Below are 27,349 nucleotides of genomic sequence, written 5' to 3' on the forward strand. Positions count from 1 at the left end.
GTAAACAAGTAAAGCACCTCAAGGCCAGGGTGTGCCTAATGTCTCCACAGAGCAGCAAGGAACCAGGGTGGTTGGCATGCAGGAGATGAGGGGAGGGGTAGTCAAAGACAAGGAGAAGTAATGGGGCCACTGTAAAAACTCGGGCTTTCCTGTGAGAAGACAGATCATTGGGGGATTTGAGAAGAGGTTCACATCTCATGGTCTGACTTACATTGTTAATAAACAATCTGTCTGCCATGTTGAAATAGGCTTAAGAGGAAAAGGTAGAACAGTTCTTTACAAATTATCATCTATCTATTAAATAAATTCTCTTGGGGTCTTAAAAGTTCCAAGAGTCAGAACTCTTCTCATCCCCTTGGCTGGACTTACCCCAAGAAAAAGTCAAGAGAGGGTCTAGAACACAGAAACCCACAGTTGAAGTGACATTATCTATTCCTGTGTCTTTAGGGTTAATATATATATATGTATGTATTCTTTCTTATATTTAAACTTTCAAATTATAAGGGATTTAATTTTGTATATGGTTGGAGATCCAGCTTTAATTTCTTACACTTATTCTGACATCAAAATGAATTATTTTATTTTATTCATTCTGGCTTAAACATTCTGACCCTTAAATTATAACCTGGTATATTTCAAAAATTTAACATTCGACTCTTTTCAATTTTAAGGTTTTCAAAACTTTGAGTATCACCTTAGGTTTTCTCTAATCTCACTTGCTGCTCCTGGCATCCCACACATAGCACCTTCCCAATGCGCTGGTTCTAACATTTTGTCCCCTACCACCAACTTCTGAACAAGTTTCTCTACTGAGGAAGAGTGACACTCTTACAATGTGTCACACACTCTGCTAAGAAAAAAAAAAAAAGTAATAACAAGACCAGAGAAACATGATATGCAATGATGAGTCCAGTAAGAGCTGCCCTGAGAAGGAAAGCCAAAAAGAAAGGAGTAGGGAGATCAACCATGATGTAAATGCCTAACAATTCCTGGGAAAGTTCCTGGGGAACGTCATGGATTCTTATAGGCTTGGACACCATTCAGGTTATTGAATGTTTGGCCAAAAAGCAAACTCTTTTGTATCATAAACTCTTCCAGCATACCTTATTCTTTGGTTCTTCTAAAATACCCTCCCTCCTTTTTTCTCTCCCTTTCTTCCACAGAATGAGGTTAAACTGCTTTTTTGCCTTCCTTGTGGGTAGAAAACTGTACCACACAGGAGACATGTAAAAGACTGACAAATCTTGGAAGGAAGGGGGACAAGGGGTGGGAAGAGATAAACCAAAGAATTTATGTGCATATATGCAAAACCAATGGACACAGATAACAGTGTGGTAAAGGTGGGGGTAGGGGGAATGGGGTGGTGGGGGTTAAGAGCAGGGAGGAAGGTGTCAATGGGGGGAAAAGGAGAGACAACTGTAATATAAAAGAAAAATCAATATTTAAAAAAAAAAAAAAAAGAGTAACCAAGCTTTCTTACCTCCAGTTGCAAAATCAATGTAAAGTGCAAAATCCTGGGCACTGTTTTCAATCTGTCAGTAGGAAAAAAATGAACAGACAGGAATTTTTTGTCATATGATGTTTTCTAAGCCAACTACACCCAAATTATGTATCCATTTCCTCACTTTCATTTTTTATTTCTAGACATAAAACCTCTGCTCCCTGGGAATAATGTAATTTTCCTGGGCATAATTAATAAAACGTGTCATACATAAAAAAGAATTCTTGAGAACTGAACATTGATTTGATTTTAGATTTATATGTTCATAGGTCTTCTTTAGAAGAGAACATTTATGTATCTACAGTTAAATTATATACAAGATATTTATGCTTCAGTTCAGTGATAAAAAATTACCTTAAATTTTTGAAGAAGTTGCTTTATTACTTCTTCAGTGTTCATGTCACTGTTTACTCTGACCTTAGTTTCTGATCCAAAGGCTGGAGTGAAAATTGATGTCTTAAAAAAAAAAAAAAATTGTCATATAAGTCTTTAAAATTACATCAAAGTAACAACAGTCAATATTTTGTAACTGGCCACCTTTGGGCAAAAAATCCAAGGTCACCAGTATAAAAAACTTGTTTTCTTGTTTTAGCTTTCTTTGTTGTTGAATGTTACGTCTCCTTTTAAGCAGCCTTATGTTGTTGCAGAGTAAATAAAATAAAACCTAATTTGAGGGTGTTAAAGTATTTTCACTAGATAATCACACCATTCTTTTGTATAATTTAAGATCCCCAAATAAGTTAACTATTATAACTAAACACAAACAAAAGGTAACATGAATAGGCTTTTTAAAACTCACATGCCACACCTTCCTCCCGCTTAGAAGTAATTGTCCTAAATTGTTTTTAGTTTGAAGCATATTAAATCACTCCTTTTCTAGTTGGTCAGAAATGATTTAATGTTGGCAATTGCATAAGGCGCAACCTATATCTCAGCCAAGGGTTGGAGTAAAAGTGCTACCAACTGAAGCTCTGGAACAATATTTCCTATAAATTGTACTAATCAAGGGTCTGCTTTCCAGATGATACTTGGTAAAAGGTTTTTGTGGTCAGATAAGTCTGAGACATCCCTTTTGGGGCTTAGTAATGCATCATAAAAAATGTTATAACAAACATATAACCATGAATTTTTCACTCTTAATTTGATTATTATTTCTATTTTAACATAAATAATATCCCTTTTAAATATACCTATTAATAGCCAATAAAACATACTTTGGAAAATGCTGGCCAATAATATGTACTTAACTAGGATTTCCCTAATTTGTATATGTTTCATGGTTACATATGTACACAGACATTAAGACGTGTTGATACTTAGGCAAGGGCTCATCTATCTATTTAGGTAAGTCAATATGTAAGCAAAGTAATGGTTATTAGGCAGAATATGTAATCCCTTAAAGTAATGGTATTATTCCAAAGAATAACACAGAATTCTAAAATAATTTTTTCTATATTTTTTCAAATAAAATAATTATTAATTTAACAGTTGTAATCATGTGCCAAGATCTATTCTAATCCCTTTATAAATACAAATTTAACCCTTATAACAACTACAAATAGGCAAAATTAAATTTAAATTCTATGATATAAATGATATGTTCAAAATTTTTAAAAAAATGTAGTGAGTGAAAAAAAATCACTCAAGCAGGGCTTCAGAATAATATCAATGGATTACAGCAGAAAAAAGAGAAAGACAATGATTTTCTCTGAGGAGAAGTATGTAAAGGAGCCACAAGTTATTAGGGGAGACAAACAAACAAACAAAACCCCATGGCCAACAACAACATAAAACCACAAGGGAAGAATTTGAAGCCTCCAGAAACTATACCTGCAGAAAACCTTAAACAGAGCCTAATTTTAATTGTATAAATCTTCACATGAAAGGTCTACTTACCTCTGTTTCTTTTACCTGATACATGTTTGGCTTTAAACAAAAAGTTAAAAGTCATGTTAAAAGTCAAGAAAAAAACCACATCTTTGGAGACAAAGCAAGCACCATAATCAAGCTCAAGTATAATACAGATATCAGAATGATCAGAAAGGGAATTTTAAATAACTACAATTATTTATTTATTAAAAATATATGTTTTTCTTTATTAATTTTAGAGAGGAAGGAAGGGGAGAGAGAGACAGAGACATTGATGAGAGAGAACATCGACTGGCTGCCTCCTGCATGCCCCACACTGGGGATTTGGCCCACAACTTGGGCATGTACCCTGACTGGGAATTGAATCAGTGACCTCTTGGTGCATGGGTCAACACTCAACCACTGAGCCACACCAGCCAGGCTAAATGACTACTATTAATATGTTAAAAATTCTGATGACAAAAGTAGACAACAGGCAAGATTAAGTGGGTAATGAAATAAAAAGTGAAAACTCTAAGCAAGACTCTAAACATATTGTAATATTAATGAAGAATGTCTTTGATGGCTTAATTAATAGATTCAGTACAGCTGAGGAAAGAATCAATAAGCTTGAAGCTAGGTCAAAAGAAATTTCCCAAACTGAATTACAAGGAGGAAAAAGAGTAAAACAACAGTAGCCACAAAAACAACCACTGCAAAAATAGTGAGTAGAGACTCACAAGGCAGGTAATTGATAGTATATGTATAACTTATGACATTCAAAGAAAATATGACACTATGTGTGCCACAGCATAAAAAAATGAAAAAAAAAATGTTCTCACTCATTAGGTAGCAGAATGTAATAATGGCATAAATATATATTTAAAAATAAAAAAGAACATTAAGTAAAGGCTTTTTCCATAGAGCTCATTTATATGTGTAATCTCAAAGTGTACCAAGACTGTAGAAATGTGTTCAGCAGACATGGACATGAATGGGTTTGGGGGTGGTTTAATGGAATGTTAGATAGATGAGTCCTATATTGAGAGTCAGTAAATAGACATCAAAGTATATATATGCACAGCATCTGTGTGAGCAAAATTCTGGATATGGAAATAAATTTTCAGAGAAGATATATGGAGGATGTTTGGATTAAACTTTTGTTAAATATGAGAAAATTCAATGTTTGTGGACAGTGTAAGGCATGAATGAGTTACAAATATCACAATGTAAGCCTCTAATGTGGGTGTTATCCACAGACTAATAATACCGGCATTATCAAGAGGCTTCATGGTATACAGACACATTTAAAGACTATATCAATTTAAGATTATAGGTGCTCATAATTGCATAACCATCCATAGACAGAATACTTTGAGTTTTGAGAATTTCTCTTGTTTCTTTCCTCCCTCCCTCTTTCCCTCCCTCCCTCCTTCCCTCCCTCCCTCCCTCCCTTCCTCCCTCCTTCCTTCCTTCCTCCTCTCTCCTCTCCCTCCCTCTCCCTTATTTCTTTTTTTCTTCTCTCTCTTTCTTTCTTTCTTTCTTTCTTTCTTTTTCTTTCTTTCTTTTCTTTCTTCTTTCTTTCTTTCTTTCTTTCTTTCTTTCTTTCTCTCTCTCTCTTTCTTTCTTTCTTTCTTTCTTTCTTTCTTTCTTTCTTTCTTTCTTTCTTTCTTTCTTTCATTAAATTGCAATGAATGACATTTGTATAAAATACTTGTAGTCCTAGTTTGATCTCTTTCAATCAACAATAAAGCTAATGTAAATTGAGTTCTTTCTTTGTGTTAGACTCTGTGATTCACTCACCTTATTTCATTTAACTACATCAACAATTTTATAAAGTAGGAAGGATGAAGGAACTAAGGCTAAAAGATTGAATACATTTTTAATTTTGCTCCGCAAGAATTTGAAATCAGGTCATCCATCTGTAGCACCCAAGCAATTGAATCATTTAACTACTATGCCACGTGGCCAACTTAGTGGCAATTTCATTCCTAGCACGGGATTACATCTGGAAGCCACTTATTTGGTACAATAGCCTTCTTTAACAACAATCACCCCCAAGATGACCACACACAGCATGATTCTGTCAGCAATAATTCTTGAACCAAAAAAATGTCTAATTAAAACAAAGAATTCAGAAGAGAGGTTTGTTTCCACCAGTCTCCAAAGGCACAATACTGATAATCCTCCCAAGGGTGAAAGAAGAAATAAAGTAAAAGCCCTATAGGAAAAAGTTTAAGATAAATGAGTCAATATTTGTACTAAAGGGCTTAGAGTGGTGCCTGGCACAGAGTAAGTGCTTTTCAGGTCTTTATTCAATGAATGGGTGAATGTTGCTAAAATACATGACATGAAAAATATTTGTTTTAGAAAAATAATACATGTTTTACCTTCAGTAAAGTGAAATGTTTTATAAATAGTATGGAAAGACACATGTAAATTTAACACATATTAAGTAAAAAATCAGAATAAAAATGATATCTGAACTGTAGCTATACTTATGTAGAAAGTGGCATGTGTATTTGTATAAGACCTGCAAGGGAACACATAAAATGAGAAATTTGATTTATTGGAGTAAATAGGACTTTAAAAAAAGTTCACTGTTAATTTTCAATGTATTTTATTTATTTATTTTTTATCCTCACCCGAGGACATTTTTCTCTGGACTCGAGGATTTTTGCATTTATCTTCAAGATAGAGAGAGATAGAGTGGGAGAGAGAGGGGGGAAGAGAGAGAGAGAGAAACATCAGCATGAGAGAGACACATCAAGTGGTTGCCCCCCACACGACCCCAACTGGGGCCAGGGACAAACTGCAACCGAGGCAGTGCCCTTAGAGGGAACCAAACCTGGGACTCTCCAGTCCATGGGCCAACGCTCTAACCACTGAGCAACTGGCCAGAGCTGTTCAATGTACTTCAAATAAAATTCTATTGTAGCACTTACATTATTCTTATGCCATTTATCAATCTATTGGTTTCTTTGACCATGTCCTAAGCTCCTTTTCGCAGAGGCATCAACTGATTCACTTTTATGTTGCTAGCGCTTGGCACAGTACCTGCCACTCAGATAGGGTTCATCCATCATGGTGACTAAGAATTTGAATTCTGGAGTCAGACAAAGCTGGGTGCAAGTTTAAAGTTACTACTTAAAAGCAATGTGACCTAAGACAAAATGCTTAACCTCTGTGAACCTCAATTAACTCATAAATAGGAAAAATAATGGTGCCTACTTCATAGCATTGTTACAGTGATTAATAAAATAATTAACCAAAAATAGATTTAAAATAGTCTAATACATAACACACAGAGCACCCAATAAATATTAGATATACTACTATTGTTATTATAATTTTAATTGTAGGATGAATTGAGTGGTATTGTTAGTATAATAGACAATAGTATTTTAAATGACACCAATAGAATTGTAACTCACTTCATGGTTATAAAAGTGTCCATTAATAGAGGCTCGATGTTTCTGTCTGTCTTTTCTGTCCATCATTGGAAGCTTCATCCTTTTTCTTACCAGGGTTGCTTCACTCATGGTTCTATAGAGCAATGGAGATTCTGGCTCTTCATCTGCAAGAGGCTTCAGAGTGCTGCTGTGATAAGATAAATAATCTGGGAAGAATAAAGATGGTAAGCATATATCATTTAGCTGCCCACCTCTTTGCATCCTGGGTGGATTGGTGTATGTATTTAATAATATGTAGCTAAGCAATGGACTCTAATGCCCTTGAAGAGTAAGGAAATAGCAATGCTCTTGTGTAAGAATAGGGCCTGCTGGTGGCATTTGTGTTCTCTTTTACCTTGAGATTTTAAATAATTTTAAATAATTTTCTATTGTAATTAATCATGAAATAGGTAAGAAGTATTTCATATTTCTCTAGCACTGGTCCTCAAATACAGATTTTTATTGTATCTGTACTGTCAAGATATTGAGATTCCCCTGGTTTAGATTACTAATTTTTTCCAAGGGGCTAACTGGAAAGATCCTTATCTAAAAGATGTCAAGAGGCCATAAGACAAGGATAAGGGGATCCTGGAAGGAACATGATGTTTGTTACAGAATATGGTTTGTTACAGTGACCGCAGAGGAAGCTAAATTAAGAATGGCTTAAACAAAAAACAACTAAACACTGGAAGTTGTTGGTAGACTCAGGAAGGTAGTACCAACAGAAACCCTGGTTCAGTCTGAAGCCAGCTTGGTAATATCACCACCCAGGAAAATGAATCCCCCAACCCAGCCTCAGTCATCCTCCTTAAATCTCTATATATTCTACAAAAACAAGGTCCAGTAAAGTATAAGATATCACACCTGACACTTAGTAATCTCAGTAACTGATAGTCATTAACATAATTACTATCACATAATCATTGTTATGACTGCTGATGCCACTTGTCACAGGAGCTGGCATTTTCCATTAGTTTGGCAAGTTGATATGAACTCATTTGATGTTCAAATAGATTTATCTCCGTTTAAAACAAATGCTTGAAGCAACTCTATTAAATATAAAAAGTGACCTCAGAATATCTGCCTCTTTCTGAGAAGCAATGTTATATAAATATCTGCTAACTAAAATGTTCAACTTATAAAAAGATGTGGAGTTCACTCTGAGAGGCATGGCCTAACATAAAAAGCTACTGAATATGTTAAATAATCTTAATCCTTGGCAAAAATATTGAACAAATTTATGAACACAAACTTTATTCAAACCATTAGCTCTCCCTAATCTAATAAATCTAAGTGACGTAATATAATTTTTAAAAACATCATATTTTTATATTCCAAGTAATGATCGGAAACATCATACCAAAACAGTAGTGATTTAGGTTAGTGTGCTCCTAAAAGCCTTTTAAAAACAAACAAACATAAGAGTTTATTATGTAGAAATGTATTAAATGTCAATAACAGTTTTGACACTGACCTTTCTGGGAATTCATTGCTTCGGACACTGTAATCTGGGTTCTGTCCAGTTCACTAATGTGGTAAAGATCATCAAATTCTCCCCAGCGTGTCATTCCCCTAAAAAAATAATAAATCCTCTAAGTAACATCAATTCCATTCATAATGAGGTCTATGATGATTTTCAGACGTATAGTACTTATATTACTGTGGGCCTCTGTAGGTAGATATATCACCTTAATTTATAAAAATTTTACATTATTAAAATAGTATTCATACCAGTGGTCAGCATGTGTTTTAAATACTCCCTTTATTTATTTTGAACATATCTTGACACAATAATTCAGTTACACACTGAAACATGGGTCATATAGATTCTGTAAAAATGCATGTGCAAATAGAACTAGTAGAACCCAACATAATCCATTCTTAAACAGAGATATTATAATGCTCTTAAGAGAGTTTAAATACAAAAGTGCTCATTCTGCCAACATGCATTGTGTTCCTCTTTTTTTATTGTTCAAAGCGTTGTTAGGTAAAGCAGCTACAAAATAATAAGATATGGTGCCTATTTTTTAGGCTGTGACTACTGAGAAGAATGCAATTTACAAAAGGGAAAGTGTATAGAAACTTCTTTTCTAAAAAATTATGATATATACAGGATATTAACAAATCCTAATGAATTCTAATGCCCAGAATAAGTAAAACTGGGAAACTGCTTATTTTTCCCAGGTGGGTCAACATTCATCTTTATTTTGTTTATCTGGCCTTAGACAAATTATCTCCTCTGTGTCTTTTCTATAAAATGGGGGTGATGATAGTATGAGCTAGCATGAGACGGTTGAGAAGATTGAGTTAATTTGTGTAAAATTCTTAAAACAGTGCTCAACATGTAGTAAGCATTCAGTATGTGTTAAATGATCATAATCTTCCACATTTTCCTCATAATCACCATTATCTGTATCTACTTCATGATGGTCCAGGAACCATTAGAGATCTAATATATCCTTGGATCTCTCTAGATTAATGGATATTATTATTGATAGAACCAGTCTTACTCCTACTACGAATCTCTTTGACCAAAAATATTCACCCATAGGGTATTTGTGGCATTAACTCTGGTGGCAACAACAACAAAAATGGTCAGTATCCACAAATCAATAAACGCGATACACCACATAAAATCAGGGATAAAAATCATATGATCATATCAAAAGGTGCAGAAGACGTATTTGATAAAATCCAGCACCCATTCATGATAAAAACACTTAGAAAACTGGAAATAGAGGGATCATATCTCAATATAATAAAAGCCATATATTACAAACCCACTGCCAACATCATACTCAATGGGCAAAACTACAAGTGTTTGTTTCCCTTTACATCAGAAACAAGACAAGGATGTCTGCCTTCAGTACTCTTATTCAACATAGAACTGGAAGTCCTAGCTACAGTAATCAGACAAGAAGAAGAAAGAAAATCATCCAAATTGGAAAAGAAAAAGTAAAATTGTCATTATTTGAAGTGGACGTGATACTATATATAGAAAACCCTAAAGATTCCAACAAAAACTATTAGAACTGATAAATGAATTCAATAAAGTAGCAGAATATAAAATAAATATCCAGAAATCAGTTGCATTCCTATACACTAATAAGGAACTCGCCGAAAGGAAAACTAAGAGAACAATCCCATTACAATTGAATAAAAAATAAAATAACTTGGAATAAATTTAACCAAGGATGGAAAAGACCTATACTCAGGAAATTATATGACACAGAAGAAAGAAATTGAAGAAGATACAAATAAGTGGAAGCATATACTGTGTTCATGGAGAGGAAGAATTAACATCATTAAAATGTCCATACTATCCAAAGCAATCTACAGATTCAATGCAATCTCTGTCAAGATACCAATGGGTTATTTCACAGAACTAGAACAAATATTCCAAAATTTATATGGAATCACAAGAATCCCCGTATAGCAATCTTGAGAAAAAAGAACAAAATTCGAGGAATCGTTCTACCTCATATCAAACAATACTACAAGGCCATAGTAATCAAAACAGCATGTTACTGGCATAAAAACAGATATACAGATCAATGGAACAGAATAGAGAGCCCAGAAATAAACCCATGTCTCTATGGTCAATTGATATTTGACAAAGTAGGCAAGAACGTACAATGGGATAAAGACAGTCTATTCAATAAATGGTGTCAGAAATATTGAACATGTACATGCAGAAATATAAAACCAGACTACCTTCTTATACTACATATAAAAATAAACTCAAACTGGATTAAAGACTTAACTGTAAGACTTGAAACTATACAAAATCTAGAAGAAAACATAGGCAGTAAAATTTTGGATGTTTGCTTTTTTTTTTTTGATATGTCTCCTTGGCCAAGGAGAAACAAAAGAAAAAGTAAACAAATAGGATTACATCAAACTAAGAAGTTTTTGCACGGCAAAGGAAACCATCAACAAAATGAAGATAACCCACTGAATGGGAGAACATATTCACCAATGATACATCTAAAAAGGGATTAATATCCAAAATTTATAAAGAACTTACACAACTCAACACCACCAGATAATCCCATTAAGATGGCAAAAAAGGGACATGATGAACAGACACTTCTCCAAAGAGGACATACAGATGGCCAATACATAAATGAAAAAATGCTCAACATCACTAATCATCAGAGAAATGCAAACTAAATACAATGAGATATCACCTCACAACTGTCAGAATGGCTGTCATCAAAGTCAACAAACAAAAGTGCTGGCGAGAATGTGGAGGAAAGGGAGTCCTTATGCACTGTTGGTGGAAATGTGGACTAGTGCAGCCATTATCAAAACTAGTATGCAGTTTCCTCAAAGAATTAAACATGGAACTGCCTTATGACCCAGCAATTCCACTTCTGGGAATATATCCAAAGAAACCCAAAACATTGATTCAAAAGAATATATGCACCCCTATGTTCACTGCAGCACTATTTACAAGAGCCAAAATTTGGAAGCAGTCCAAGGGCCCATCAGTAGATGAGTGGATAAAAATGCGGTGGTATATTTCCACAATGGAATACTATGCAGCTGTAACAAGGAAGAATCTGTTATCCTTTTAATCAGCATGGAGGGACCTGGAGAGTATTATACTAAGTGAAATAAGACAGTCAGAGAAAGATGAAAACCATACGATTTTACTTAAATGTAAAATCTATTGAACAAAGTAAACTAACAAAATAGAAACAGACTCATAGATACAGAAAACAGACTGAGGGGAGAGAGGTTGAAGGGGTTGGAGTGAAACAGGCGAAGGAATCAGCAAAAAAAAAAACCCAAATTCATAGACACAGACAACAGTGTGGTGATTACCAGAGGAAGGGTTGTGGGGAGTTAGAAGAGGGTAAAGGAGGAGTAAATGGTGATGGAAGAAGACTTGACTTTAGGTGGTAAACACAATACAATCAATATACAGATGATGTATTATAGTATTTTATAACTGAAACCTGTATAATTTTATTAACCAATGTCACTCCAATAAATTCAATAAAATTTTCTTAAAATGTTAGTGATGGTGAATGTGAATAATGCGATTCTTTTGTCCTTGATCTTTGAATTATTTTGAGGTCTTTTTACAACATTTACATCATTTGAGAGTCACGATAGCCATAGGAAGGAGATAAGGGAATCCTAATATATTTGTTAATTAATTTCCCAGCAAACTCTACTACCTAGCCTATGACCAGTTGCAACAAATGTCATAATGTCAAAAAACGATAGGTAATAACTTTAACTCAAAGGAGAAGTATTCAGGTCCTGATGCACAATTCAGTTATTTTTTATGATAGATAGAATTATCTCTTCCCCTCATCTATAGAAGATTAATAAACAAAGGAAGCAAATATAATTATCATAAAAAAGTGGCAGTGATTGAAAAGACAGAATACAGTAGAAAAGTAGAAACTAAAAAGGCGAAGCAACCTGATGCTATTTCATAGGGGAGAGATGAAATGCTCAAGAATGCCAGACCAGTGATGTACTATAAATGCTTGAAGAACCTGGCAGACTGAACACCTGTTCCCACTTTTTTATAGCTTAGTGGTGTCACAGTACTATAGGGAGACAAACCTGGCTCAGTATCAGCAGTTTACCCCTTTTTCTTCCTACCATTTTAGGAGACTACACCAATTTTAGCTCTGGATTGTGTAATTTGAAGTATCACCACATATGACTGCATGTGACCATATTTGAGGGCAGTTACCTAGTGTTTTCCAAAAAAAAAACTGATTAGAATTTATATAATATCAAATGTTCAATGTACCCCAGCACAAGACTGTTTGCTTTGTTCTGACCAAGCTTCAGGATGTATACCGTTAGCAAATTTAAACTGTGGGGAGGTTTTCTAATGAGTTGCAAAAGAAAAAGGAAGTAGAAATTTGACAGACAAATAAAATGTGGTCCCTTCTCTACCCATATTGTAAAAAAGAAAAAAACACTATTGATATTATTCAAATGTGCACCTGTCCAGCTTCTGCTCTTTATTTCATTTGCCACAACTTGTCCAAAATGTGCCAAAGCTGACTTTGAAAAGATATGAAAAGCAAAAATAAAAACTGATACAAGCAAACATAATAAGGCTTTTTTTTTTTAATAAAAAATTTCCAAAAGGAAATACTTGGACCAGACATGAGAGATCAAAGTACTGTCTGTAGAATCCATTCCATAAGGGATTACAAGTGATCACAACTCATACACATTGATTTACTGTAAGCTTCTACCACTCCCATTAAGCTGACTCAGTGTGACTCATGTCTAATGTAATTAAAATAAACCAGCATAACTTATGATTCTCTCAAAGAAGGAACTGAGAGATAGGATGGCAGCCCTTCCTGCAACTAAGTACAACTTCCACTTCATAAACTCCACATGTACCCACTGGAGATATCAAACCTGTGACCCTGTGACTGCAGAGGTGTAAGCTCTGCCTGTAGGAACCCAGCATGGGGAAGGGAACGTGAGAGAAGCTTTACAGAGTGAGGGAGCAGTCTGCTTCTTTTCACGATTTCATTGAAGCTCAGTACTGAAGTGAATGAGGGTGTCTAGGATTGGATCGAAACAAAGGCTAGTACCTTAGGTGGCTATGCATCCAACTAGGAAACCAGAGGCCGGGCACCAGACATTCTAAACTCTGCTGCACTGTCCTGCTGAGTGTTCAGCTGGTTCGATTCTTGCTAATTAATCACAACTGAGTGTAATATTGCTCTTGTGTGAGTGAAAGAGAGGAGTGGGATCTTTTCCTGACAATTCTTACTCACCAGAAAGATCTGTTGTGCACTCAGACGTTTTCCTGTAAGTCTCATTATTGTGGTAAAAAGCAAGCAAAGTTTTCTAGGAAATTCTTTCTCAATCTTAAGCTAAAGGGGATAGTCCTGTTTGATTCACAGCAATGTTCTGATAAACAATGAAAAATAGCAATGAGATCTGTGAAGTACATCATCAGGATATTAATTTATAATCTGCCACAGTATGTGGAGAAGCATCATTATTGCCTTATCTACCTGGGCTCTTAAAACATCCCCACATTCAGTATTTCTAGCAACAAGTTTCTTGTGTTTTAAATAGAGACATTAAAAAATATCTTGAGATATTCAAAATAATGATGGCTTAATGTGATAATACAATATCTTCCTGTATCCCCTCAACATCTTCCCATAATGTTCCATACTTATCAAATGAAGCAAATCATTAAATTACATCAAGAGGAGCTGGCTGCTCAGAGAACATGGCAATGACTTCTTAGGTAATATAAAGAATGAGAGCTAATTTTGCCAAATTCATACCTTGTACAGTTTTCTGAAAGCAGGGCCCATGGGTAATTTCTCCTTTTCAATGACGCTTCTACTACTTTAGAATCATCAGCCCCATCAGTTACCTAGAATCTGAAGTTGAGGGCTCCCTAAGTCTGTGGTCTCCCTTCCACTCTTCCATAAATCCTGGGCCCTTGCCCATTGCAATCCTTGGACTGGATGGAAGACTAGTCAGAGGTGGTATATGTACAGACGGATCTCACAACAGAGGTAATTTAACCACCAGGCTTCTGGGGAATTCATTTGATACTATATGTTGAGTCCCTTCTTTGTGCCAAGCACACTGCTGAGCACTGGGATAGCAAAGATGAATAAGACATGCTCCTTACGCTTGAGGAGCTTGTGGGCTAGAGGGGCAGATCGGTGCATAACAATATAATTAATGGCATGCTCTGAGAATGGTATATAAAAGTTGTCAGTACACCTAGAACAGACTGAGGAATCAAAAAAGGCTTCCTGGAGAAAGCGTTATCTGACCTGAATTTTAAAGCATGGGTAGAAGAGAGTCAGGCAACGGGTGTGGAAAAGCAGGCAGAGAGTCAGTGAAGTGAGAAACTGCGTGCTGTATGTAGGGAATAAAATGTTCAGACTGGCTGGAGCATCATGTTTGTGCAAATCATAGCAGAGCTTCAGTGTTTTCTTCCAAGGAAAAACAGAGCTTCCCTGAAGGTAAAATCTGTTTTTTCTTGATTATGGTAAAAAATCAGATTGGGGAAATGGTCTTGGCAGCTCTCTCTTTGCCCTCTCCTCTGCTGGAACTCCTGCCCATCTACCTGTGGATGGGAGGATGGGTGAGGGGAAGGGTTAATATCTTCACATGCGCACAGAAGGGGGATGAGTTGCAACCTCAATGATTAAAAGGAAGGGAGGTTGTATGATAGATCTATTTTTAGTTCTTTTAGGAATCTCCATATGGTTTCTATAATGGCTGCGCAAGGGTTCCCTTTTCTCCGCATCCTCACCGATACTTGCTATTTGTTGACTTTTTGATAAGAGCTGTTCTGACTGGTGTGAAGTGGTACCTCACTAATGATTAATGATGTTGAGTATCTTTTCATATTTCTCCTGGCCTTTTGTATATCTTCATTGGAGAAACATTTCTTTATGTCCTCTGCCCGTTTTATGATTGGTTTAATTATTTTTGTTATTGAGTTATATGAGTTTCTTATATATTTTGGATAATAATTCCTGATCAGATATATTATTTGCAACTATATTCTCCCATTTTATAGTTGTCTTTTCATTTTGTTGATGGTTTCCTTTGCTGTGCAGAATCGTTTTAGTTTGATGAAGTTCCATTTGTTTATTTTTGCTTTTGTTTCCCTTGCTCAAGGGGTTATACCCAAAATGATGTTACTCAGAGTTACATCAGTTTACCACCTATGTTTTCTTCTAACAGTTTATGGTTACCATACAACCTAGAAATTCCACTTCCAGGTATTCACTAGAAGAAAACAAAAACATTAATTTGAAAAGATATATGCACCTCTATGTTCATTGCAGCATTGTTTGTTTGTTTGTTTATTTATTTATTTAATCCTCTCCCGAGGACATTTTTGAATTTATCTTCAGACGGAGCAGGAGGGAGGGAGAGAGGAAGAGAGAGAGAAACACATTGAGTGGTCGCCACCCACACCACCACAGCTAGGGCTGGGGACAAACTGCAACTGAGGTACGTACCCTTAGCTGGAACTGAACCTGGGTCTCTCTGGACCGCAGGCCGATGCTCTAATCGCGGAGGCAAACCAGCCAGGGCTGTTGCAGCATTATTTACATTAGCCAAGATATGGAAGCAACTAGGTATCCATCCATAGAGAACTGAATAAAGGAGACATGCACACACACACACACACACACACATACAAACATTACTCAGCTATAAAAAAGGAATGAAATCTTGCCATTTGAGACCACATGGATGAATGTAAAGGGTATTATGCTAAGTGAAATAAATCAGACAGGTAAAGACAAATGTTGCATGATTCACTTGTATGTGGAATTTTTTACAAATCAAAAGAAATGAACAAAGAAAACAAACACTGACTCAGAAACAAAGAACAAACAAATGGCTGTCAGAAGGGAGGGAGTTCGAGGAATGGGTGGAGAAGGTAAAGAAGAATATAGTCAATAATAGTGTTATAAGTTTGCACAGTGGTAGATGGTTACTAGACTTACTGTGGTGTTTACATAGTAAGATACATAAATGTCAAACCACTATCATACATTTGAAACTAGTAGAATATTGTATATCAACTATGCTTTAATTAAATAATTAAAATTTAAAAAAGGGCCCGGCAGCCTAGCCAGTGTGACTAAGTGGTTAGCGTTGACCCATGCACCAAGAGGTCACTGGTTTGATTTCAGGTCAGGGCGCATGCCCAGGTTTCAGGCTCATACCCTAGTAGGGGGCATGCAGAAGGCAGCTGATGATCTAAAGTTCTCTCTCACATAGATGTTTCTATCTCTTTCTCCCTCTCCTTTCATTTCTCTCTAAAAACATCAATAAAAGTATATTTTTTTAAAAAATTAAAAAAGGAACTTAGGAAGGGTGAAAGGGGGGAAGAAAACATAAAAAAATATATACAGCCCTGGCTGGTTTGGCTCAGCAGTTAGAGCGTGAGCCTGTGGACCAGAGTCCTGGGTTTGTTCCCGCTAAGGGCACGTACCTTGGTTGTGGTTTGTCCCTGGCCTGGTTGGGGTCATGTGGGTGCAAGCACTCATGTGTCTCTCTCACCTAAGTGCTTCTCTCTCTTCCTCCCTCTCTCCTTCCTGCTCTACCTGAAGATAAATGCAAAAATGTCCTTGGGTGAGGATAAAAATATATATACACATATGATTCCTTCTGAGAATATTTATTAGTTTTTCTGAAAATTATAAAAGGTAATAAAAAATCAGCCAAACTTATTTATTCAAGGCACAGGTGCATAACCCCACCCAGAGAACTGTTTTGTGCGTTTACCAAGCTTCAAATAAACTTTGCAGTGTCTGTTGAGCAGAATCAGGACAACCAAGTGGAGCATAATTAAGTCTCCTTTCCACAAAGCAGAAAGAGCCCTTTGTTTCAAGAGAAACTTAATTTTTATCCTCTTCTTTGTGTATGTGTGAGTAACCAGGCCAGAGCTAATGAAATCTTGCCTTTATAGTTTGGCTTTTCCAGTGAAGAAATGCAGTCTTCCAGGAGAGAAGCAATGCAGAGGAGAGGTCAAGAGATGGGCTCTTGAGCTGGAGCCCATAGCCTGGAGCTTCTGTCTAGTTCTGCTACGTGGCGATTGGAGATCTTGCATAATTACCTAACCTCTCTGAGTTCTGGTGTCTGAACACCTATCATAGAGTTGCTGAGGGATTAAATAAGATTGTATACAAGCACTTAGAGGGCTCCCATCTTTAAGAGTGCATACAATAAAGGTAAATATGAAAATTATCTAAAGAATTAAAAACTGAATGATAGCTTACATTTTGCAAAAGACATCTGGTGACTTCACAGTAAAAGAAGGGATTTGCTTCTCATCTTGTATTTTCAGCTGTATAGGCCGTTTCACTCCCCAGAAAATGTCCAACATTCCTTCAACAATTAGTTTACCATCTTTAGTCTAGGGAAGAGACCAATCATCACAAACTTTGTTTCTGTATTATTTATAAAAGGTAAATGTTTTAACTGAGGATGTAGAAAGTAACTATGTAAGACATCTTAATAAATCAAAACAAATTCCCAAGTGGGATTGTTTGTCTTTTCTTTTCTTTTATCCTCCCAGAGGACATTTTTCCATTTTTGTTCAGATAGAGTGGGAGGGAGGGAGGGAGGGAGGAGAGAGAGAGAGAGAGAGAGAGAGAGAGAGAGAGAAAGGGACACACCGACTGGCTGCCTCCCACACAACCCCAACCAGGGCTGGGGGAATCGCACTGGAATCGAACCCGTGACTCATTGGGCCATAGGCCAATGCTCTAACTGCTGAGCCAAACCGGCCAGAGCAATTATTTTTCTTCTCAATTTATTTGTAAAATAATTCTATTTTTGAAACACTGCTTTATTTTTGTAAACGGCTATAACCAGCAAAGTAAGTCATAGTGGTAATGACATGCTCATCAGAGGGCACAATATGTTAAAACACTTTCTGAACTCTATGATTCTTCAATTAAGTGGAAGTTTAATTCTGTAATTCTCTTTAACTTAAAATTCAAGTAAAATTAAAAACTGTACTAAACTAGAAATCAGAAGAACAACTGTTGAGAGATTTAGTGGCTTTTTCCTCATTTCTGAACAGGGAAATTTTAACTTATAAAGTTATTATGCAGAAAGAATAAAATAATGTATGTGAAAACAGTGTAAAATATAAAACATAAATTATGTTTTGAAAAAAAATAATTAATAGCATTTGAAATAATATTTTTAAGTTGGAAATATAACAAAAGAAGGAAATTCCAGGCAAACAAAGAAAAATTAGCAAACTTCTATTGAATATTTACTTGTTTAGAGGATGTAAATATTAATACCAAAGCACATTCCCATAGAACTTATTTTCTAATCTCTTGTATATACATAAATCTTTGTGTTATTAGAATAATGTGTTAGCATTATAGGCAACTTTGAAAAGACAGAAACTAAGAAGAGTCATATTCTAACCATGCAATAACTACTCTTATTACAAAAAATCAATTATTACAGAACATAAATGACTCAATTCTTATTTGAGAGTGTAATGCAAACTCCACTCTGGAATCAGAGAGCCCTGTGTTCAAACCCGAGCTCCACCCTTTCCTGGCTGTGTGACCTTGGACAAGTTGCTGAAACCTTCAAACTTGGGTTGCTTCTTTGGAAGAATGAACATCATAGTAGTCCCTAAATTATAGTAACATTTAACACATGCTCAATGAATATTATTACTTATTATTTCTTGGCTGATAAACCTGCTCTGGAGCCACTGCTGAAACAAAGTTCTTCTCTTTTTCCCACTTTTGAGTTCATATTTCAGATTACTGAGAGATCAGGTTATCAATCCGTTGTTTACAACAACCAAACATAATTTGTACTCTCAAATGGCAATACCTGATGCAGATACTACATTTCAATAGTTGATGTATAGCGTCATTTCTTTGCCTAATTATAATTCAGATAATCCCTTACATTAAACATTCCAAGAGTAACTGCTCTAATGAGGTTATATAAGTCTTGCTTTTAAGAAGAAATATTCCTACTATCATGTAAGGAATATCCAGATATTTTCTAATGTCAGAAAGTATCTCTTTGCAGATTAACTAAATAATTATCCCCGAAGGCTTATTTACATGTATAGAACTTCCTTGCCCCAATTCTTGGGACTCTTCTTTTCTACATCTACACAAATACCTTTGGTGATTTTAGGGACCTTGGTGATCCCTAAACTTTTTATCTCTACCAAACCTCCTCCCTGAACTCCAGCTGCCATACTGCCTACCTGACATCAAACTTCATCTCTCCCTAATTAACTCCATGAATATTTTCCTTTCCCAGTCTTTCCCATCTTGGTAAATAGCACCCCCATCCTCCTAGTTGCTCAGGCCAAGAATTTTACAACCACCATTTATCTTTCTTTCATCCTCAGCATTCAATGAAATCCTATTAACTACCTTAAAAATATATCCCTAATGTGGCCGCACTCACCACATCCACTACCATGATTCTGGTCCATGCCACTGTCATTGATGATCTAAATTATTTCAAGTTTCTTTCTAGTCTGAGTCATTTTTCTCTTGCTAGTCCCTATAGTCCCAGTAGCCTGAAAGATCCTTTTCAAATGAATCCTTTTAGACAATGTCACTGTTTCACCCAGTGGCTTCCCCTCTCGTTCCAAGTAGGAGCTAAAAGTCTTCACAGAGATTGACAAGACCCTCCACACTCTGTGCCTTCTTCTTCTCAGTTGTCTCTCTAGCATCGCAGTCCACTGACCCACTCTGACCAGGTTCCGGTGCACTGGCTTCCTGCTCCACCTCCGCTACACGGGCCAGGCTCAGAACCTTTCTCCAGACTGTTCTTCCCACTGAAATGTGTGTCCCACAGACTTCTGCAAAGTCTGCTCCCTCACATTTTCAGAGTCTTTGGTCCAATGCTCCTCCTCCCCACCCCACTTAGATCCCAGAGCCTGCTTCCCCACAGTCATTATCACCGTCCGACATACTGTACATCTTACTTTCTCTTGTCTGTCCACTAGAGTGCACGCAGCATAAAGGAAGCACATTCTATCTAGTTTTTTCATTGCTATATCCCCAGCTTACAGAACAGTGTCTGGCAGCTGGTAAACAACACATATTTGTTTAATCAATTAATCAGAGATTGAGAAAGCTACATGTTATCCTCCATGTTATCCTCGTTGTAAGTCAGTCAGAAGATCTGGAAAACTCTGGATTCTAACTTTGTTGACCAGTGAATAAAGATGAAAAAAATTAAGAAATCTGATATGCTCACTGTTAGCTTTACTTCACATAATTTTTTAAAATGATATAAGACATGAGACTTTATTAAAAATTAAATTGTAAGTTGAGTATTGTAAATCGAGTACTGATTCACAGGTTTGGGAAGGGCCTGCCTCAACTTGTATGGTCATAACGTCAAAGTTCAAACATGTTCCTAAAGAAAACAAACTTCTTAGCATCATAAAACTATTGAATTAAAGTATAAATAATAATTTTATTAAAATTTTTACCTTTTCCTAAATTTTATATTTTTATAATTATAGATACTAGAGATCTAAGATATAGGCCAATATTAAAATTATTCAAAATGTGGCCCATTTGTTTTTAAAGGGGTTACTTGTTATTTTGTATATTATTACATTTGGGAAGGTAATTGAAATGTCCAATCGAGGTAAATTGTTTAAGCTCACTAGTAAACGTCAGAGTGGTTTGTAAATATTCTTCTGTCCCAGCTGCAGATTTAAGCCAAATCATGGTGCCTAAAGTCAGTGCTCTATCATCATATTTGAAGATTTAAAATAGTATATTAGAAAATTATAATGTTCCTTGGAACCAGAAAGATATTATAAAAATGGGAAATGAGTAGCATTAGAATACAAGACTGAGTGGAGAGAGCTGTGGGGAATGAGGCGTTCAAATAAGTAAAGAAAGGAAGAAAGAGAAAAGATTTAAGGCCAGTGCATACAGTAGCTTGTCAGTTGCACCCCTAAAATACTTTCTAGTTTCTGGACTTTCCTGATTTGTTTCTTTAATGATTTAAAATGTATTATTATGAAATGGTACACATTCATTTTAATGTTCATTATTTTAACAACCAAATCAAACTGTTACAGATATGTTATATAGTTATGATTTATTTGAGCAATTCTCCATTGGTAGAGACTTAAGATACCTTCAGATTTTTTCCATTACAAATGATATCACTGTGATATCCTTCTGTAAACATCCTGGTGCATTTGTAAGAAAGTATTAGGATAAATTTCTAGCAGAGTTGCTATTCAAAAGATATCCACGTATTTTAAAGTAGAAAGCAGATGTGTCATTAAAGTTATTTTTAAATGCTGTCCTAGCCCCTCAAAATGTTTAGTAAGTTACTGATGTCCCAGGACTGAAGTTTATGTGATATACTTAAAAAAAATTATGATCAACTTTAACCTGTTTCTCACAGACCATTTGTGCTGCTGGCTTATGAACTCCAACTCATCCTATTCCTGTGTACCTTTATGGAATTTTTTTCTGTGAATCAACTATATTTCATTTCTTTGATGGACTTACCTGTCCGTATGAAATATGCAGATTTTCCTGATTCGCATAAAAAATGTTATAGGTCTTCAATAAAGAATTAAGTTGTTCCCTGAAAAACAATTACATCCAGTTACAATCAGGTTTAGGCTCTTTAACAGTGAAAGGAGGGTCATAAGGGTGTGAGGTGGAAAGAAATGGTTTGACGGAATCTTGACTATTCTGTCATTTTATCTTAACGTAGGTCAGGGAAAACTGAAGGCTTCTTAGGGCACAACTAAATGCTAAAGGTGCTAATTGGTAAATAAATAACCAAAGCCAGGGAATGACTCAGGACAAAGTGGCAAGGACAGTGTTCTATAGCAGAAGGCAGTCATGACCTAGAGATTTGGTTTTACATTTCTTTTTTGTTTTGCAACATTTAACTAACCTAAGTGAAGCACCTAGTGAAGCCTGACAGTGTGCTTCCCACTGGGGACAGAGCGACGGTGCAGGGAGGGTCACAGCTCCTGAGTCTCAGGTGGGCTGTGACAGGGGGACACTGTTTCCTGCCTGCCACACCTCCATCCTTTGCTCTGTGCTGCCATAGCTTACGATGATTACGTTACCTACTCCGCTGGTCCAGGCTGTCATCTCTCACCTGGATGATTGCAACAGTCTCCTAAAAGCCTCCCTGTACCTGCTGTTGATTCCTAACAGCAGGAGTTATTTCAATGCACAATTGATCATACCTCTTTTGTTCAAAGCTTTTCATTATTAGCATAAATGCCAATATCCTTCCAATGATTTCAAAGGCCGGATGTGATCTGCTCTGCTGTTACAGCTTTGATCTCATTTCCTGCTTCTCTCTTTTTCACTCACTGCACTCCGGCCACTGGCTGCCTTGATGATCCTGGAACAACGCAGGCACATTGTCCCCTGGGGGGCATGCCTGCTGCTCCCTCTGCACAGCTGACCCTCTCCCCCCACACCATTGCCCCATTACCATGCTCACTTTAAAACATATTTACTGAGCCCTGGCTGGTTTGGCTCAGCAGTTAGAGTGTGGGCCCATGAACCAAAGAGTCGCAATTCAATTCTAGTCAAGGGCATATAACTGGGTCGCGGTTTGGTCCCTAGCTCTGGTCGGGGTTGTGAGGGAGGCAACCAATTGATGTGTCTCTCTCACATTGATGTTTCTCTCTCTCTCTCTCTCTGTCTCCCCCTCCCACTCTATCTGAAGATAAATGGGAAAATATCCTCGGGTGAAAATTAAAAAAAAAAAAATTGCCTAAAAGTCATCTTCTTGGCTGCCATCAACAAATCATCAAATAACAAGGGCTGGTGAGGGTGTGGAGAAAAGGGGACTCTAGTACACTGCTGGTGGGAATGCAGACTGGTGCAGCCACTATGGAAAACACTATGGTGTTACCTCAAAAAATTAAAAATTGAACTACCATTTGACCCAGTGATCCCACTTCTAGGAATATACTGTAAGAAGCCTGAAACACCAATCAGAAAGAATATATGTACCCCCATGTTCGTAGCAGCACTATTTACAATAGCTAAAATCTGGAAACAGTCCAACTGTCCATCATAGATGAGTGGATAAAAAAGCTGTGGTACATATACACAATGGAGTACTATGCAGCTATAAGAAAGAAAGATCTCTTATCCTTTGAGACTACATGGAGGGACCTGGAAAGTATCATTTTAAGTGAAACAAGCCAAGCAGAGAAAGACAAATATCACATGATCTCACTTATTTCTGGAATATAATGAACTGAAAAAATTGATGAACAAAATAGACCCAGAGACATAGAAGTAGAGTATAGACATGCCTCAGAAGGGTGGGGGGAGGGATAAACCACAGAACTTACATGCATGTATGCATAACCAATGGACATAGATAACAAAGCTGGGGAAGGGGGGAAGGGGATAGGGAGAAGGGAGTCAATGGAGGGAAAAAGGAGAAATATCTGTAACAAAAATAAATGGATAAAAATGTAATTTAAAAAAAGTCATCTTCTCAAGGAGTCCTTCTTGACCACTCAATCTAGAAATTTGCCTTATCAAACATTCACATCCTGTTTTCCTCCTTGCTTTTGAACCTTAGTCACTATCTAACCTTATACATACTGTATTTATATTATATTTTTATAATATATATATAATTACATATTCTTATATATTATTTATTTAACTTTTTAAAAATTGATTTTAGAGAGAGAAGGGAAGGGAGAGAGAAACATCTATGAAAGAGAACTATTGATTGGCTGCCTCCTGCACGCCCCCTACTGGAGATGAGCCTGCAACTCAGGTGTGTGCCCCGAACCAGGAATTGAACTTGTGACACCCAACCAACTGAGCTACACAGTCCAGGGCAAGAATATATGTTTTTAAAATATTGTCTTACATTCTGTCTCTCCCTCTAGACGATAGCCCCCTAAGAATAGGCAAGTCTGTATGTTTTGTTCACACTATATTTCATGTGCCTGGAAGAGGGCCTGGCACATGGTAAGAACTCAGCAAATGCTGATTGAATAAAATGATTATGTGTATTTTTATTCCTAAAAATACAAAACATACCAAAGTAGGGGAAAAAGGCTTTTAAAAAATATGTATATATAAGCAGTTTTATAGGACAGAAATCTCATGATATTAAATTTCCAAATATATCAATCACTAATATCCCTTTGATACTCAATATGTCTCTCTCCCATAAGAATCTTGGCTCCATGAGGGCAGGAATTTTGGTGTTTTATTCATTGCTGTCTTTGCACTGTTTAGAACAGAGATTTGCTCATAGTACTCATAGTAGATTCTTATTCAATAAATACTAAATGTTGAATGATAAATTCATGTGTATTAAGTTTTACATGTTTGAGATCAGGTAAACATTCTCCTTCCATTTGACTTTTCTCCCTTGTCATTTTTCACCTGTACATTTCCAAGGATCAATACACTCCACACAATCACGGCATAAAAAATGTCTGCAGAATCCTTGCATGCTATTGTTCCATTTCTCAACCGGCTTACTCTAGAATTTTAGTTTAATAAATATTTCTGTTCTCAATATCACCGAGCACACTGATTTTGTCTCCTTGGAGTCATCGCTGTTGGATGTTTCCTAAAAATTATAGAGCTGGTAAAGACGTTTACAGCTCTCATTACGGGGTGCCAGGACAGCATACAGAAATTTCTGGTTCACTTGGGATGCAACTCCTGATATGCTGAGCTGTGAGAGTGGTTATTAAAGCAAATGAATGTTTACATAATCTTATTCCCTCAGCTTCTGTTTCTGATAAAACTGCACAATAAGGTATAGTACAAGTATCCTTCAGAGTATTTACTCAAGATTATGTATAATTAGAAAGGTTATTCTCTGGGAGCAAGCTATTTGGAAATTGTTTCTGTGTCCAAACAAAACCTGACTCAATCTTTCTTCATAGAGATAAGCCTTCAGGTGACCCAGGGGATTGGCAAACTGTGGGCCTAGACCATCTGTTCTTCATAAATAAAGTTTTATTGGAATACAGCCACACTAATTTGTTGGTTGATTGTCTGTGGCTGATTTCCTGCTATAACTGCAGAGGTGAGTCATTGTGACAGGAACCAGAAGGCCCACAAAGTCTGAAATATGTTCTGCTTTCCACAAAGGCGGACAGCCTATCAGCCATGTGTAACACAGGGCAACTGAATCCTGCAGAAGCCTTCCATACTTTTTTTCCACTACAGGCAGGATCTTTCTGACTAGTAATGATACTTTGAAGGACGTTAGAGTGTGGGAGAAGAGTAGAGCTCAGTGAAACAATGTTGAGATAAAATTAGGTGAAGTAATAAAGTGAGGAATTAGCAAAGAAAATTCAGAAGTCAGGTGAACAACTATATCGATGGTGAGTACATTCCAAATATGAAAAGATCATCACATTTTAATTGTAGGTACAGAGGAACTTTTGAAGATGATTTGTTTATACAGCTGAGGGAACAATGGGTCTAATACAACATGGAATAAAATGTAGCCTGAAACATTCAAACTTGACTTGTTGGCATTAAGGGCACAATGAGCTGAACTGTTATTAATCATCTGCTGACTGATTCAAATTATGTTCTCTCACAGAGGACCTTGTGCTTACAGTCATTCAGTCATACATTCACCGTGTGAGGACAGTCAAGAGGCCTCAGGCATATTCTGAGGGTGGGTTAGAACTTAGAGGAATAAATATACAAACGTTGGAGGGTGAGAATTGAACCAGAAGAGTGTGAGGAGCTTACTAGGCAAAGTAAACACTAGCAAGGACATGTAGTTCTTTCTACAGTTGTGGAGAAAGTTCAGAGTTGGGATTCTAAGACTATAAATAACATGTAAAATGGGGAGTGGGAGCAATGAGCTGAAGAAGCAGACAGGGACCTCGTCAATCATTTTAAGATGCTCAGAATTCACCCCGCAGGCAATGGACAGCCACTGAAGGTTCTTGGCAAGAAAAAGACATGATGATGCTAAGTGCCACTAGGAAAGTTATGGAAAACAAATCTCAGGACAGGACAAGATGCAGCAAGCTGAGTGGTAACATTGCTACAGTACTGGGGCAGAGTTGCAGAACCAAGGCGAGGCTCACATATATGGGAGCATCTAAAGTATTAAGGGGACCTAGAATGAGTATAGGGATGATGTGGTTTAGGAAGTTCAAAGGTAATCACCAAAGTGTTACCTAGGAAGTCCCTAGTCAGGAAAAGGGACACTGATTTAATATAGACGGTGACTTGTCAATGGTAATTGTAATAGATTTTTAGTGTACACTTAAATGTTATGTACGGTTCCCCCTAAAAAGGTAAAAGAACAACCTTCCCTCTCAGCATCCAAAGAATTCACCCAGCCAAAACCAGACTGCTTAGCAACTGTTCAATTGCCCTAACAAAACTATAATATGGGTAATAAGAAATGGATTCCATATCCAATCTTCTCAGTTTATAAATCTCTGGTGTATAGAAGCTACAGGGATACCCAAGAAGTTGATGCAAGGTTCAAACAGCCTGTACACTTTATGTGTGATACATAAGAAATTGATTTTCTAAGATCTAGATGGCTTTTAAGAAAACATCACACAGTATATAATCTGGATAGTGTTTTTACAAAACTAAGGAATGGCAAGCTGGACAGCTAACTAAATGGCACAGAATCCTAAGCTTTCCCGGGACAGAAGCTGGCACTGTGCACTGGCAGTGTGGAGGGAGGATCTGATAGATGCTGATGGACACCCAGAATTATTCATTATAGCTCCTGGAAGAGTGGTAGCCAGGGAGAGACTCCACATGGGGGTGACAGGCATAGAGGAAGGATGCAGAGGAGAGCCCAGGGCTCCTGTTCCTTTAAGGCTCCCAGCTCAGTTTTAATGAGTAATAGTGGATCCAGCATCAACTGTAAAATGCTTAGGTGTACTTTGCTCTTTGTGGCCTGAACTGCAGCTGCTCAGCAGATGGGAATTACCCACATTTGCCATGAATTACTGACATTTGCCATGAATAACAGACAGCCAGAAATGAGTTCCTCAATC

General features: G+C 36.7%; 1 protein-coding gene across 1 annotated transcript in view; it reads right to left on the reverse strand.

Moving 5' to 3' along the window:
• The window catches only part of RASSF6 (Ras association domain family member 6), a 66,808-nt gene that overhangs the window by 1,655 nt on the left and 37,804 nt on the right, over positions 1-27,349 (reverse strand). Inside the window, exons 3-8 of the mRNA XM_036255536.1 lie at positions 21,849-21,927; positions 17,580-17,716; positions 8,276-8,373; positions 6,784-6,968; positions 1,856-1,957; positions 1,481-1,532 (exon numbers count right to left, since the gene is read on the reverse strand). Of these exons, the coding sequence (XP_036111429.1) occupies positions 1,481-1,532; positions 1,856-1,957; positions 6,784-6,968; positions 8,276-8,373; positions 17,580-17,716; positions 21,849-21,927 (653 nt within the window). The remainder of the gene's footprint in view (positions 1-1,480; positions 1,533-1,855; positions 1,958-6,783; positions 6,969-8,275; positions 8,374-17,579; positions 17,717-21,848; positions 21,928-27,349) is intronic.

The sequence above is a fragment of the Molossus molossus genome, unplaced genomic scaffold (genome assembly GCF_014108415.1).
Source record: "Molossus molossus isolate mMolMol1 unplaced genomic scaffold, mMolMol1.p scaffold_m16_p_1, whole genome shotgun sequence".
Classification (NCBI taxonomy): Eukaryota; Metazoa; Chordata; class Mammalia; order Chiroptera; family Molossidae; genus Molossus; species Molossus molossus.